At 33.8% G+C, this 14,477-nt stretch overlaps 5 protein-coding genes across 6 annotated transcripts; 4 read left to right on the top strand and 1 right to left on the bottom strand.

Moving 5' to 3' along the window:
• Positions 1-1,146: 1,146 nt before the first annotated feature.
• On the bottom strand, positions 1,147-1,675 carry LOC117791836 (megakaryocyte-associated tyrosine-protein kinase-like). 2 transcript variants are annotated; one of them, XM_034631736.1, is made up of 3 exons: positions 1,596-1,675; positions 1,394-1,526; positions 1,147-1,338 (listed from the first exon to the last, which is right to left on the bottom strand). In XM_034631736.1, the coding sequence occupies exons 1-3, from the start codon at positions 1,638-1,640 to the stop codon at positions 1,187-1,189; spliced, it is 330 nt and encodes a 109-aa protein (XP_034487627.1). In that variant the 5' UTR covers positions 1,641-1,675; the 3' UTR covers positions 1,147-1,186. The 2 variants fall into 2 exon arrangements, with proteins under 2 accessions (XP_034487627.1, XP_034487628.1); XM_034631737.1 differs by having other exon boundaries at positions 1,147-1,345.
• A 2,656-nt stretch (positions 1,676-4,331) lies between these two features.
• LOC117790867 (elongation of very long chain fatty acids protein F-like) lies at positions 4,332-5,296 on the top strand. Its single transcript, XM_034630474.1, has 2 exons — positions 4,332-4,623; positions 4,687-5,296. The coding sequence occupies exons 1-2, from the start codon at positions 4,408-4,410 to the stop codon at positions 5,242-5,244; spliced, it is 774 nt and encodes a 257-aa protein (XP_034486365.1). The 5' UTR covers positions 4,332-4,407; the 3' UTR covers positions 5,245-5,296.
• Positions 5,297-5,815: 519 nt separating this feature from the next.
• LOC117791396 (elongation of very long chain fatty acids protein F-like) lies at positions 5,816-6,915 on the top strand. Its single transcript, XM_034631134.1, has 2 exons — positions 5,816-6,145; positions 6,201-6,915. Exons 1-2 carry the CDS (start codon positions 5,912-5,914, stop codon positions 6,771-6,773), a joined length of 807 nt encoding a protein of 268 aa, XP_034487025.1. The 5' UTR covers positions 5,816-5,911; the 3' UTR covers positions 6,774-6,915.
• Positions 6,916-10,041: 3,126 nt separating this feature from the next.
• On the top strand, positions 10,042-11,821 carry LOC117791132 (microfibril-associated glycoprotein 4-like). The gene is made up of 4 exons (XM_034630798.1): positions 10,042-10,175; positions 10,662-10,864; positions 10,939-11,569; positions 11,628-11,821. The coding sequence occupies exons 1-4, from the start codon at positions 10,045-10,047 to the stop codon at positions 11,743-11,745; spliced, it is 1,083 nt and encodes a 360-aa protein (XP_034486689.1). The 5' UTR covers positions 10,042-10,044; the 3' UTR covers positions 11,746-11,821.
• Positions 11,822-13,180: 1,359 nt separating this feature from the next.
• On the top strand, positions 13,181-14,056 carry LOC117792205 (elongation of very long chain fatty acids protein F-like). Its single transcript, XM_034632245.1, has 2 exons — positions 13,181-13,432; positions 13,499-14,056. Exons 1-2 carry the CDS (start codon positions 13,217-13,219, stop codon positions 14,054-14,056), a joined length of 774 nt encoding a protein of 257 aa, XP_034488136.1. The 5' UTR covers positions 13,181-13,216.
• The last annotated feature ends 421 nt before the right edge of the window (positions 14,057-14,477 follow it).

The raw sequence follows: 14,477 nt of genomic DNA on the forward strand, positions 1-14,477 counted from the left end.
TTCATATGTTATTTGATCTGCATTTAAATAATTAAAGGATTTCAGGCGCGCAGGTAGGGGGGGGGAGGTCAAAAGGGGAAATTTGCCCCGGGCCCCTGGGTTGAGGGGCCCCACGTTCAAAGGGCCTCCGATGGACTGTCTTAGCCCGAATAGCCCTGAGCAATTTTTTTTCGAGTTTCTTAATGAAACTTTCAGGACTGATAAATTTAAGGTCGCTGAATCCGAAAAGAACATTATATTATCTTTGTCAGGATAATACACAGGACTACTTTTTCGGCTATTACCATATGGTAACGCTAGTATCAACAGGGTACAGGTTTTCTTAATACTATAAAATATAATATATAATAATATAAAATATTTGAGAAAAAGTCTAATGAACAAAGCTTTATCCAACAGGGGGGCTTCTCCTTGGTATATCTGATCAAATTTGGTTCGAATCGGCGCACTATATTATATAGCTGTCATAGAAACAATCGGGGTCAAATTCAACTTTAGTATGAAAAACTTTTTTGTTTTCTGAGATATTTGAACCAAACTCACAGAATATGCATATAAGTTAGTTCTGTACATCGTGAGAATCCAATCGGTTCACTATATCATATAGCTGACATAAAAATCATAGTTTGTGAACAAAACAATACCTAAATGCGAATAAAATGTATGGAAAAAACCTGTACCCTGTACTTCCCAGCGTTACCATATGGTAACACGAAAATAAAAAGCGTAAATTTACCGAGAAAAGGTGTTTTTTTCCGCATTTTTTTTATAGTTAAAAAGAGCATTCTTTTACCTTACTAATGATGTGTACATTGCATATAGCTGGGGACTAAAATTAGTTAAGCGATTTAAATTTACTTGCGACGGATTGCCAAATGCCGCTTTTTTGCACTGCAAAATATAGTGAGCAACTTAAGCGCATTTTTCAATTAGCTAGCTTGAAGAGATTGTTTCAATCAACTTTTTATCAGTTAGAGACAACAATTTACTCTTAGAATATCATAGTGCAGTTAGTCTACTGTTAATATGTTGTCTAAAAATTAAGTTTTAGTAAATACTGAGCATATTGTATATTCAACTGCGATAAGCTGCCCGCTTAAAAAAATGCGACCAATTATTTTTATATATAATAATTTTTTTTATTTTTTATTTGTTGTTTACATATATAAGCTTAATACTATATGAATTATGCTGACAGTAACATGTTGCCAAGAGACAAAATTAAGTTTTTCATAGTAGGCCGCTTCTGTGGATCTGAATGCCAGCACTTAGTGTTAAAATCTTTTATCGGATTGGTATTTTTAAATATGTTAGCATCATTCAGATCAGGACGAATACCTGTACACTGCACAGGTAAGTATTATAAGTATATTTATTTATTTAGCGTTCTTACCTTTCTGAACTTTATCCATAATTTCCAAAAGGCTCATTTCAGAAAATGGTTTCTTTCTGGACATAACCTCCCAGAGTATAATCCCAAAACTATAGACATCGCTCTTTTCCGTATATTTAGACTCAACCAAGACCTACATAAATACAGGATTCTTTTATTTGAAGCAAATTGGCTTTTACTAGAGAATTGAATATGTACAAACCTCTGGGGCTGTATACTCGGTTTTGTAAATTCTATCTAGTATCATTGCCCTGCAGCTCGAGTTAGAAATCTTTAGTGTTTGAAAATCGTGCATAAGTAGCAGTTTGTTTGGTTTCAGTCTACGATGAATACAATTTTTCTTATGCATATATGCCATTCCCTAGAAATTCGAATATTATACAATTCAGTATGATTCATATAATGCTGATATGTACCTTAACGCATTGATGCATCCAATTCAGGGCGTCATGGTATGAGTAATTCCTTTTTGGTTTGTTCCCATACAGGACGTTGTCAAGTGATCCACAATCCGCATACTCCATCAGTACGACACATCTTCTATAATTGTTTTCACGGATGCTATATAATGTAACAATATTATCATGGCTAAGTTGCAATAAGTACTTGGCCCGAAGGCCCTCAAGGGATCGCGCACATATAGAGTATATAGAAATTTTGGCCGCAATTATCCTCTCGCCATCTATAGCGTTCCATTTGGCTCTGTAGATGTGGGCAAATGTACCAGTTGCAAAAGGCTATATTATAATAATAATCAAGTTAATAAGCTTTTTACTTAATGTGGTCAATTTACTTAAGAATAGTACCGGAGTCTCTAATATAATGTCTTCCAAATCATTATATTCATAAACTGACTCTATGGTTTTGATTACTTGCTCCATTGTCGGTCGCTTTATTGAATTTGTATGCCAACATTGTTTTATCAAGTTTATTATCTCATCCGATCCGCGAAAGCTTTGAATGTCACTTACAAGTGGACGATCACCTGCAATGAAAATTAGTTAAAATCAATTGTCGAATATTGTTAGCTTCTTTTAGGAAAGTTTCTTACCCTTACTGACTTTATTTTGAAGAGTCAACGGAGGAATAACTCCCAAGTGGTAATATGGCTTCATCTGTGACATTACCTCCCAAAAAATAATGCCGAAACTGTAAACATCGCACTTTGTGTCATATGTACCACTAATTGCGACCTAGGTACACAAAAAACTTTATTTATTTGAAGTTCAGTCCTCTTTACTTTGGGAATTTTAGAAGTACAAACCTCTGGTGCCATATAAATTGGGGTTCCTGTATTTGCTGTATTAATAGTTGCCATTTCTTTCCCTGTGCCAAAATCACATATTCTTAAAGTTCGAATACCGTCGTAAAGCAATAAATTATCTGTTTTTAAATCCCGATGGATGATATTTTTTTTATGTAAATACGCAATACCCTGTAAATGAGAGTGGCATACACCAAATTATATTAGTGGCAGTACAAAGAGCATGAAACATACCTTAGCACATTGAATCATCCAGTTATTTTTAGTCGTTTGCAAAATTCTGTATTTCGAATTGTGCAAAAAATAGTAAAGAGATCCGCACTCTGAAAACTCTAACAGTACGTGCAATTTATTCTCGTTATCTTTAGAGATACCGTAAAAACTGACAATATTTCGATGCTTAAGACACGACAGATTCTTCAGCTCTCTCTCCAGATTTTTGCTTGAATCTAGTGAGTGTCTAAGTTTTTTAACTGCCAATGTCTTGTCACCAAATTTAGTGGGACACTTTGCACTGTAGACGTCACTAAATGAGCCGAATCCAATCTATGAAGTAAAAAATATAATTACCAACACATGCATACATAAGCATTTTAGTCTACTATAGGAAATAGTAGTGCAGAATATACCAGGTATTTGCGCAAATGAATCGAACTATTCTTACAAATTTTATCAATCTTATTTCTTTGATGTCCACGTAAATATCAACCATGCTTTCCATGTTGGAGCGCTGCAAATGAATTAAATAAATTTAAATATTGCTTGGAGTTCGTCTTATACTTTTGTTAAGTTTAAAATTAGATTTTTTTAATAAGCGGGCGTACAAAAATGAATCACATACTGATTAAAAAACTAAGAAATTACTTATAATACTTTGAAAACATCATATCGAATTATCTTAAAAACTGTGGGTGTGGTGGTTTTCGTAATTTGCGGCGTTGGAGGGGGGCGGGTCCAAAATGTAAAACAAACTTATCTAAATATCTAAATATTCAAATGAATTAACAGAATAAATGTATATTAACACTGACATTCGGTCCCATTAACATTTTTGTACGTTAAATAAGTAATTCAAAAATAGTTTTCATACTAAATTTTTATTTAAGCCCAATTGTTCTAATGACAGCTGTATGATATGTTCTTCCGATTTTGACCAAATTTGGTCAGGGTGTAACAGACAGTCCCAGAAACACAATCTGTGAGTTTGGTTGAGATAGCTCTAGAGCCTGTTAGCTGAATATAAAAATTTAAATAAAATTGAGAGACGACAGTTGCAATAAAGCAGGCGTAGCAGGCAGAGCTTAAGAGTGTGGCTGACAGTTTTTGAGATGTAAAAATAACCGGTGTTGTCAGACAGTTATGTATTGTTTTGTGGCAATGTGGGCATTAACATAGTTAAAAGGAATTATAATGTCTGGTCCAAACGTTGGAATCCAAAGAATACAAAATACCCATTTACTCATACTTTAAGTAAAGGGTGAAAAAATGGTTCACTCAAAAGCACATTAACTGAGTTCAAGTTGAATAAATACTGACAGGTCCTAGAGATCAACAAACACATATAATAACAATTAATTTATTGCGGGTAAAAAGTACTTCTAGTTATTTGAGCATAACAAATACATTTTTTAGCACGGAAAAAAGCTATTTTAAATTTAGCTGGAAACAATTTTCTAGTCTTAGACGCAGCTTTGACGACGTTCGACGTGTTTCTTGGAGCTTAGCCTCAAACTGAAACTGGATATCGGATATGTTTGAGATATTTAATATTCCTCACGCCGATCCCCTGGGTTTGCCTTTTACCTTTGGACCATGGCCCATTTTTATACTAATATCCTCCTATTTGCTCTTCGTGCTGAAGCTCGGACCAGAAATTATGAAAAATCGGGAGCCCTTCAAGCTACGGGTTGCACTCAAGGTGTATAATATATTTCAAATCCTGTATAACAGTTTACTTCTAGTATATGTGAGTAAAAGGTACAAAATAATACTTTGAATACTATTGTAATCTTGCTTATCCCTCTCACAGAGCCTTCACTTTATTATCACGAAGAAACCCTACGACTTTAATTGCATAGTAATACTACCCTTAGATCACGAATTCAAGGACACAGATCGTCTAATCGATTACTTATACTACATCAATAAAATAATCGATTTGATGGACACTGTCTTCTTTGTGCTCCGCAAGAGCTATAAACAAATTACAGCATTGCATCTCATTCATCATGTCTACATGGCCACTGCCGGATACTTTTGGAACCGTATTTATGGATACGGAGGCCATTTCATTTTTGCAGGACTTCTAAATCTCTTTGTCCACATCGTGATGTACACCTACTACTACCTCTCATCCCAGAAGCCACAAATCAGGAAGAGTGCTTGGTGGAAGCAGTATATTACTGTACTGCAACTGGTTCAGTTTGTTCTCATGTTTTCTCACAGCCTTTGGACCCTCCTGCAACCAAACTGTGATGTACCCTATCCAATGATCTTCTTAGTGATGTGTTTTTCAGCGCTTTTGTTCATCATGTTTGTCAAATTCTATAGGAAAACCTACACACTGACAAAAAAGAAAGATCCATAGAGAAACTTAATGTATTACTTAATAAATATCTGTATTTTCAATACGATAAATATTTATCATATGGATTAATCATTTGAGGTCATTACATTATTACGAAAATTACACCTTATACATTTTTGTTGGCGCTTTGAATGAGATATTCTCAACTAAAGATGCATTAGTTAGGCATAGTTATTTGAAAGTAAGATCAAATGACATGCATATAAACATATATCGTCCACTTTATATGAATGTGGTGGCTCGATCCATAGAATAAGACTTAAATTCTGTCCGCGATCCGATAATTGTAAAACACTCATTTGGTGATGAATTTTTATCCATGGTATAACACTTGTTCAGCAAAACAATTTTATAAAAATTGGATCGATTTGCCGGCACAGATTGAAGGCCATTAATTTTAAAGCTTTACGTAATGATGTGCGAAGAGCTCAATACAAAACTGATTTCAATGCTCACGGAGACTTTCACGTCAAAACTAAAAGCTTATATACTTAATATTTTAATAAATGTGCTTCAACATTATAAATCAATTGACTTTTAATTTTTTAAACTAGAAATTAATGTACATTGGATGTGTGAGATATCAACTGACATATTTGTATATACTAGAACATTTTGGTTTTGACTGTGAATAACTTTGGCAATACTTAGTAGCTGAAATTTGGGAATGGAACTACAATTCAATTTATATAACATATTAAACAGACCTCATGCTGATCCCAGTGAGCTATTTCTCTGCTCCAGTCCTTGGCCCATGCTCATCATAACATCGTCTTACTTGTTCTTTGTGCTAAAGCTGGGGAAAAAGATGATGGTAAATCGGAATCCAATTGACCTACGAATGGTTCTCAAGGTGTACAATCTCATGCAAATCCTCTACAATAGTGCACTTTTGATAGGGGTAAGTGACATTCAAAAAGAAGAGAGGGATTATTTGATTTTTAACCTTGTTTTAGGCATCTTATTATCTCATCTCTCTTAAACCTCACAACCTGAGTTGTCTGACAGTAATGACACTGGATAATCCCTTAAAGAGCACAGATCGTATGCTCTCCTATGCGTATTATGTCAACAAGTTCATCGATTTACTGGACACGGTTTTCATCGTTTTGAGAAAGAACTACAAACAGATATCAGCCCTGCATTTACTGCATCATCTATATATGCCAGTTTGCGGATACTTTATAATACGATTCAATGGCTTCGGTGGTCATATTATAGTCACAGGACTTCTTAATTTGTTTGTTCATATCGTCATGTATGGTTACTATTACCTTGCATCACAGAACTCACTTAACAAGCGAAACCTATGGTGGAAGCAGTATATTACCATCCTACAAATGGTGCAGTTCGTGATCATCTTTGCGCATAGTGCTTGGACTCTTACTCAGCCAAACTGCCAAGTATCTCGTCCCCTAATCTATATGGTCATCTTTATGTCAGTAATTATGTTTACTATGTTTTCCAACTTTTTCATACATGTCTATGTTCTGCCCAAGAGAAAAATTGTTGAAGAGAAGCTTAAGTAATTTTAAAAATTCGGAATAGACTTGCGTTGGTGAAAATAAGGTTTCAATATATTTTGCGTTACTACATTTTGTGAACTTTTATAAAATTGAAGTGGAGAAAATCTCAAATTTAATAAAAAGTTAATTTATAAATTTATTCTAATTCGAAGTCTAATTTTTAATCCCACAAAAAAAACCTCTACACGAGGTAAAAGTCTAGTGACGAAAGCAATTTCTAGCCCAAAAATTTCTGATATCCAATTTTGTGACGAACAAAATTCAGTTTAATCTAAAAATTTTAAATAAAAATATAAATTAATAAAAAAAAAGCGAAAATAGGCATTCGGCACTGCGCAAAACGTAATTTTTATGTACAAAGAAGCTCACCCTTTTTGCTCACAGTGCACAATGCCTATTTTCGCTTTTTTTTTAAATTAATTTATATTTTTATTTAAAATTTTTAGATTAAACTGAATTTTGTTCGTCACAAAATGCGAACGGTTTACAACATAATAAAATTTAACAGAAATCGTTAGAGCCGTTTTGTCAAAAATCGCCAAAATGTAAGCTTAAAAACATTATATCACCTGTAAAATGTTACCTGAATACTTTAGAAAAGGTTTTAAGGTACGCATAAAAGCCCCCAAACATACCTTTCCAATGATATATAGAACATATCTGTAGCTTCTATGGTTTGGAAACTGTTGGAGCTTCAATTTTAGCGGGATTTAGCGTTTTCCCGCTAAACTAGCGGGAAATTGAAAAAGTCGTAAAACAAACATTTCTAGATTTTCAAAGAGGAATAAATCCCCATCATTACATCTTAGCTTTTCTAGCGCTTTGATACAAACAGACAAACAGACAAACAAAGAAACTAACTTTTCACTTCATTTTGAAAAGTCCACTAAAAATTTCAAATTAATTTATCTTTTGAACCAGTTAACGGATTTGGGTCATCGAGGTATCAATCGACGCGTATTTTTGATAAGAATTTTTAAAAAATAAATAATTTAACCAAAAAGCACCAACGGCTCCACAAGCTGCGATCATACAAATTTTTCCCCTCCCACTTACACCCCCGTATCTCATTACCCAGGTGAATTAGAAAAAGTTTTAGTATGCCATTTTGTAAGTTAGGACTAAACCTTTCGATCGGTATATAACTTGATCTGATCGGACAGTCGGCGCAAATTTTCCAACTTAGCTGTATATATAGTTAGTCGCCTTTCGCACCCTTCGTGCTGCTTTCGTCACTAACGCGAACTGCCGTCCGCAGTGATAGAGGTACATATTTGGAATTTAGATTTGGGACCCCATATGAAGAAAAAAATTTTATTTCTGTGACAGAGTTTTTTTTTTAGAAAAAAAGTTCAAATTTGTTGCCTAGTGTATTCGTTGTCTCTACTGGGGTGTCTTCCCAAGGTTATTTACCTAATTTTTCTTCTAATTTGAATCAAATTTTTTTCCATTTACGTTGAAGTATTCTAAAAGAATAAGTGGGCCGTAAGTCATGATTAATTTAATTAAATATATTTAATATATTTGAATAATAAATAATAATAGGTTAATAATTTAATATTTATTTAATCTTTAGTTTTTGCACAGCTCGGGTGTAAGATAAAAAATAATTAAGCTTTTACACTTGGATCAGAATAGAAGAGGAACCATATCACCACATCAGCCACAAACATAAATGCAGAAAATCTTAACATAATTTTATTTTACAAAATGATATTTTTTATATAAATTACATTTAATAAATTAATGCTTAAAATCAATTTTTTTTTTGCTTAATGGCAGTTATATTGATTAGTGTCGTTTCCAACAACAATTTTTTTGTTGTCGTTGTTTTGTGCAACTTGTCACTACTATGGAGCGTTGACCAACACTAGTTTTGTTTGAATTGTCGATTTTATGGCCAGTTTACCAGTACATAATGGATTTCTGTGTTTTATTTGGAAAAATCTCAATCGAAAAATAATAAAATGAAAAAAGATGATTATTTTGAATATTTGTAAAAGCTCCAATTCCAAAAGAAGTTGGAAGAGCACTGAAGAAGCATTTATAAGAATTTTATGCTCATGAAGTGTGTGTGTGCGATTTTTAAAAAAAAATTTCTATCTACGGTCCTTTATTTACACTCCCCAACATCTCTAGAATGAAGTTAAGAGATATGTTTAAGAAGCTACATGTGACCGTGTGACCAAATCAGTGTTGGTAAACGAGCTGTAAAGTGACATGTTGCACAAAGCAACAACAAAAATAGTAAATTTTGTATGGAAACTTCAAGGAATTAAAAAAAAAACTAGTTGAGTCCCCAAACCAATTTTTTCGGCTAAATTCATGGTTTTGTTACATATTTAATTTCGCCCAACAGCAGTTCTAAACAGTTCCATTCAACATGTGTGTAGGGTTGCCAGACAAAATAAAAACAAGGGGGCTTCGAGCACGTACTCGTTTATAAAAGTTGATTTTCGACCGATTGTTCCTATTGCAGCTATATGATACATGAAACGGATTTAAACCAAATTTGGTCAGAATGTATTATACTAGCCCAGATGTATATTGTGTCAAATTGGTTGAGATATCTCAACAAACAAACAACTTTTTCATACTAAGACTTCATTTTCGATGTATCGTTTCTATGGCAGCTTTATTATATAGTTGTCCGATCCAAAAACAAAAACAAACTTGATCTGCGTACGGTATCCAAAAACCTACATACAAGTTTGATGTCACTATCTCTTAAAGTCTCTGTGACATTAACGCGTTCAAGCACATTAAATTTACATTTTAAATATTAAGAACATTTACTCTTATAATAAGAACTTGATCTTATTTGAAATGTTTTTAAAATCATGATCTGTTTTCCAACTTTATGAAATTTATGTATGTTTTTTAACGACGCATTTTTAAGACCAAAGTTCTTAGTTTTCAGACCAAAATCTTAATTATAAAAGCTATTTTTTTTTAATAATAAGCTGAAAACAAGCGCTTACAAAAACTGCTGTGAAATCTATCAGCCTGTATAATATATTTATTATATTCTAAGTATATTTGATATGCTCAACCACGAATTTTGGTTATGCTTCAATGACCGGATTTGAGCTAAACATTTTATCAAAGAGGAAGTCGAGGCAACCAATTCTAAGTTTTCGGGAATTTTTGAAGATAAGAGTATGTATTATTATTAATGTGGTTACGATAATCGCTTTAAAATTCACTTATTCGCTTCTATTTAAGTTTTGATTCAGTCAGTTCTCTCAGACATTCAGTCAAGCTCAGTCGCAAAATGTTGCAGAAAATAATTTGTATTATCCTTGTTATTAATTCAATTAATTCGTTTACTACTGCAATTCATATTTCGGAATATAACGAAACAAATACAGTTTCTTTATTAAGATCTCAGTTAACTGAGTTGAGGTAAGTTCATAAATATTCAAGGCTGCAAACTACCAAAATTGTGGTACAGGTTCGGTTCGGTGGTTCGAGCCATGGAACCAGACTTAGGTTCCGCTCGCGAAGCGGCTTAGTAACCCCTGAACCTTTGTTTAATTTAATACAAAAATAAATTTTATGGTTTTCGTTATTCTTAATTGTTTTAAGCAACTAAACTTTTTATTGAACAAAAAACAAATTTTAATAAAAATCTAAATTTATTTGGAGATTTAAATATGATTTACTTTTAATTCAAATAGCTGAAATTTATTGACGAATTATTTTATATTTAAATGAAAGATTTATTTCACAAAGTGGTTTAAGTTCGGGTCGGCTCAAATTCACGGGTTCGGTTAATGATCCGGTTCGCGCTACTTAAAAATCCGAACCGAACCTGTTCTGCTTAGAACTGGTTCGCAGCCTTGTCAATAGTGAAATTTTTCTAAACTAATAAATTTATTAATTTTATAGAGCTGAACAGGGACAGGAACTTAAGATTCTTCTATCGGACATGCAGTTTATGAAAACGGAACTTGAACTACTAAAAAAATATATAAATGTTGTGGTATCGGATAATCAATGTAGAGCAGAGACCGAAAAACAGAAAAAAGATATAACTGATAGGGAAACAAAAATTCGATCACTGAAAGCAGATATACAATTATTAAGAACGGGTATGTATACAGAGTCGCAGCAAAAAAAAAAGATTTAATTGATAAGGAAACGAATATTCTGACTTTACAAGCAGAGTTGGAGAACCAAAAGAAAAGTGTACTTGACCAGGAGTCTAATATCCAATTGCTTAAAACTGAAAATCAACTTCTTAGAGTGGAGCATGAGCGTAATAGAAAGTTACTTCTCCCACACAATTGTGCAGAAGCCAAGTCTAGTGGAATTAATGAAATACTCCTACAAAAATTTAGTAGTCAACCTTTTAAAGTTGCCTGCGATGCGGAAACTCAAGGAGGAGGTTGGACCATTATCCTGAGAAGGATGGATGGTAGTGTAAACTTTTATAGAAACTGGACGGAATATAAAAATGGATTTGGTGATCTGGACGGCGAGTTCTTCATGGGCTTAGATAAGGTGCATGAAATAACGGCAGAAAGAAGACAAGAGTTACTTGTCCTTCTCGAGGACTTCGAGGGCAATAAAACGTTTGAGAAGTACGAGAAATTCGCAATTGGAAACGAGGCTCAACAATATGAATTACACACTTTGGGAGATGCCAGTGGAACTGCAGATGATTCATTCTCACATCATCGTGGCAGCAAATTTTCTACATTCGATCGGGATAATGATAGTATATCGGATAAAAACTGCGCCGAACTAAGGACTGGCGCCTGGTGGTACCGTTCCTACGGTTCTTGTCAATTGTGGTATGATTTAATGTTAATTATTTTTTAAAACCCCGATTATCAACTCGAACTCTTACAGCCAATTAACGGGAACATACGGAAACAACGATTATGACAAAGGCGTCAATTGGCACCACTTTCGGGGATCTTATTACTCCCTGAAGAAAGCCGTTATGATGATTCGGCCCAGAAAGTGAATTCCTAAGTCTTAAAAGCAGTTTCTTTATTATATGCATTTATTTCTAGAGGATTTAAATAAAAACCATTGTCATTCTCTGTATTGTTCTCTCTTTTCTAATTTCTTATCTTATTCTCTCCCTCTCTTTATATCTTTGCCTTTATGCCTTCATTATTTCTCTCTCTATCTACAATAATATTTTCAATGCCTCCGTTTCTCTCCCTTTCTCCTTCTCTTTTTTTTGCCACTCTCTCTCGCTTTCTCACTTTACCTCTCTCTCATTACTCTCTCACTCACTAACTAATATATCTCTTTCCTATTTTGCTGTCTTGCTCTCTTTCACTATCTGAGAGTGTAATTGCATATTAGGGTAACTTAGCAACTGGGCGCAGGGTATTTCGTTGTCGTGCACTCCCGACTAAAGGGATTTAAATTTTTTAGTTGTCTTCACAGTTTTATTTTACCCGTTAAAGAATAAGTAAAATGGTATATTGTGTTCGTTGGAATGTATGTAACAGGGAGAAGGAGGCATCTTCGATCCCATAAAGCATATATATTCTTTATCAGCATCAACAGGGTAGTCGATATAGTCATGTCTGCAAATAATAAGATTTTTATGGTAATTATCGCGTTCTATAAATATTATCTATTATCTCACTCAGTAACATCAGACAAGTGAAACGGCAGTAATGGACCAATTTCAAATCCAAAAAAAAAGAAACCCCAAATAAAGGCCATTTGACTATGAAGTTAGCCAAAATAAAGTAGATTGGGGACTCAACTAGTTATTTTTTGTTTTAATCTTTGAAGTTTTCATTCAAAATTGACTTTTTTTGATGTTGTTTTCATCTTGTTTTTCTATTGGCTTTCATTTCAAAAAGCATTTTGCGCCTAATTGTTTTGTTACAAATAATAATAATAATAGAAAAACAAACCTGAATTTAAATGAAATGACAAATTGCCTAAAAATTTCATTACAGGTAAATCTCAATTTTTCTGATAAGTGATAGATGATTGATGGGTTCAGTGTATGGTCTCTGAAATTGACGCTTTCAAACAGACGGATAGACAGACAGATGTGGCTCAATCGACTCGTCTGTTGATCCTGATCAAGAATATATATACTTTTGGGGGTCTGCCACACCCCCTTCTGCCTGTTATATACATTCTGCCAACCACATTATACCCTTCTTTGCCCATTTTCAATGGTCTCAGGGTATAAAAAACACATACAATACTATAAAGTAGTTTGGGGCAGAAAAAACTGCTATGACGCTGAAATGAATTGAAAATTATACAGAAGGTGCTTTCGGTGAACTAATGCCGACACGAAATACAGCAAGGTGTCACTGAATACATCCATTAGATTAGATTGGATCGATAGAATCTGATAAAAATAACATACAAATGAGACACTTGTCTAGTCGAAACACAACCCTTAAATCGGACACAATAAATCGCAAAGAGAAAAAATACAAGTCTAACTCGATATGTTTGAGATTTTAAATAGACCTCATGTAGATCCCGTCAAGTTTCCCTTGGGCGATGGTTGGGGACCCATGCTTCTCATCGTCGGTTTCTATTTGGTTTTTGTGCTAAAGCTTGGACGAGAGTTCATGGCGCATCGGCAACCTTACGATCTCAAAAATGTACTCCAAGTATACAATCTTGTTCAGATCCTGTACAATGCTACTGCCTTCACATTGGTATGTTGTAAACTTTATTTAATATTAATTTCCATGGCTTAACCAGCTATAATCCTTACTTTGTAGGCAACATACTATATTTTTGGGGATAAGAACTTCAATTTTAAATGTATTGCAGCATTGCCATTTGATCATCCCCAGAAGATGACGGAGCGCCTGCTTTCTTATTCATATTATGTCAACAAAATCATGGACCTATTGGACACCGTTTTCATAGTTCTGCGAAAGAGTTATAGGCAAATCTCGGCGCTACATCTTATTCATCATGTGTACATGGTTGTTGGATCCTACGTTATTTTACGTTACAATGGTTATGGTGGTCACTGTGTGGCCACAGGATATCTTAACGTATTCGTGCACTCTGTGATGTATGGATATTACTACCTCTCATCGCAGTACCCGCTTATAAAGCAAAGTCTATGGTGGAAGAAATACATTACTATTCTACAGATGGTTCAGTTCCTGCTCATCTTTGCGCACAATGCTTGGACCTATATGCAACCGAACTGTGATGTTTCACCTTACCTTATACTTATGGCATTCTTCATGTCAATGTTCATGTTCGTAATGTTTACCAATTTCTACATACAAGCCTATGTACGACCAAAGCAGAAAAAATCCTAGAAGAAACAAAGCTGAAATAAAATTTAATAGTATAAATTCAAATAAAATTAATTATGTTATGGATAATTAAATACTATGTTATTGGATGGTATTTTATCTCCCTTGTAGCTTATCTTTAGATATGAGGTTAACATGTTGCCTTTCAAAGTCAAGCGACTATTCAAATATTTTATAGAAACTTAACATTGCATTACATTAATTGTGGAGCAAAAATTACTTTTTTTATTTTCGAAACGAAAAATAAATATTCTATTTTAAGAAATCAGTCGAAAACTAAGCAACATTATCTTGGTAAACAGATGCCTGACATTTGATTTTGGAAGGCTCATTCGTTATGTGTTGGCAGATACGGTCATATATCTATAAGCAGAGCATTTTTAATGATCAATATACTTGAAGGTGCCCCCTTTATTTTATGAGA

This window comes from Drosophila innubila (assembly GCF_004354385.1).
Source record: "Drosophila innubila isolate TH190305 chromosome 3R unlocalized genomic scaffold, UK_Dinn_1.0 2_E_3R, whole genome shotgun sequence".
In the NCBI taxonomy this organism is placed as follows: Eukaryota; Metazoa; Arthropoda; class Insecta; order Diptera; family Drosophilidae; genus Drosophila; species Drosophila innubila.

What these genes read in the sequence shown, in the direction of transcription:
- LOC117791836 (XM_034631736.1), bottom strand. Translation starts at nt 1,640, where the DNA reads ATGATACTAGATAGAATTTACAAAACCGAGTATACAGCCCCAGAG. An exon ending in CCGAGTATACAGCCCCAGAG is followed by an intron (nt 1,527 to 1,595) that starts GTTTGTACATAT and finishes GTATTTATGTAG; the next exon opens with GTCTTGGTTGAGTCTAAATA. An exon ending in TATGGATAAAGTTCAGAAAG is followed by an intron (nt 1,339 to 1,393) that starts GTAAGAACGCTA and finishes TGCAGTGTACAG; the next exon opens with GTATTCGTCCTGATCTGAAT.
- LOC117790867 (XM_034630474.1), top strand. Translation starts at nt 4,408, where the DNA reads ATGTTTGAGATATTTAATATTCCTCACGCCGATCCCCTGGGTTTGCCT. An exon ending in ACAGTTTACTTCTAGTATAT is followed by an intron (nt 4,624 to 4,686) that starts GTGAGTAAAAGG and finishes TCCCTCTCACAG; the next exon opens with AGCCTTCACTTTATTATCAC.
- LOC117791396 (XM_034631134.1), top strand. Translation starts at nt 5,912, where the DNA reads ATGGAACTACAATTCAATTTATATAACATATTAAACAGACCTCATGCT. An exon ending in ATAGTGCACTTTTGATAGGG is followed by an intron (nt 6,146 to 6,200) that starts GTAAGTGACATT and finishes ACCTTGTTTTAG; the next exon opens with GCATCTTATTATCTCATCTC.
- LOC117791132 (XM_034630798.1), top strand. Translation starts at nt 10,045, where the DNA reads ATGTTGCAGAAAATAATTTGTATTATCCTTGTTATTAATTCAATTAAT. An exon ending in TCTCAGTTAACTGAGTTGAG is followed by an intron (nt 10,176 to 10,661) that starts GTAAGTTCATAA and finishes TTAATTTTATAG; the next exon opens with AGCTGAACAGGGACAGGAAC. An exon ending in TACGGTTCTTGTCAATTGTG is followed by an intron (nt 11,570 to 11,627) that starts GTATGATTTAAT and finishes GAACTCTTACAG; the next exon opens with CCAATTAACGGGAACATACG.
- LOC117792205 (XM_034632245.1), top strand. Translation starts at nt 13,217, where the DNA reads ATGTTTGAGATTTTAAATAGACCTCATGTAGATCCCGTCAAGTTTCCC. An exon ending in ATGCTACTGCCTTCACATTG is followed by an intron (nt 13,433 to 13,498) that starts GTATGTTGTAAA and finishes CTTACTTTGTAG; the next exon opens with GCAACATACTATATTTTTGG.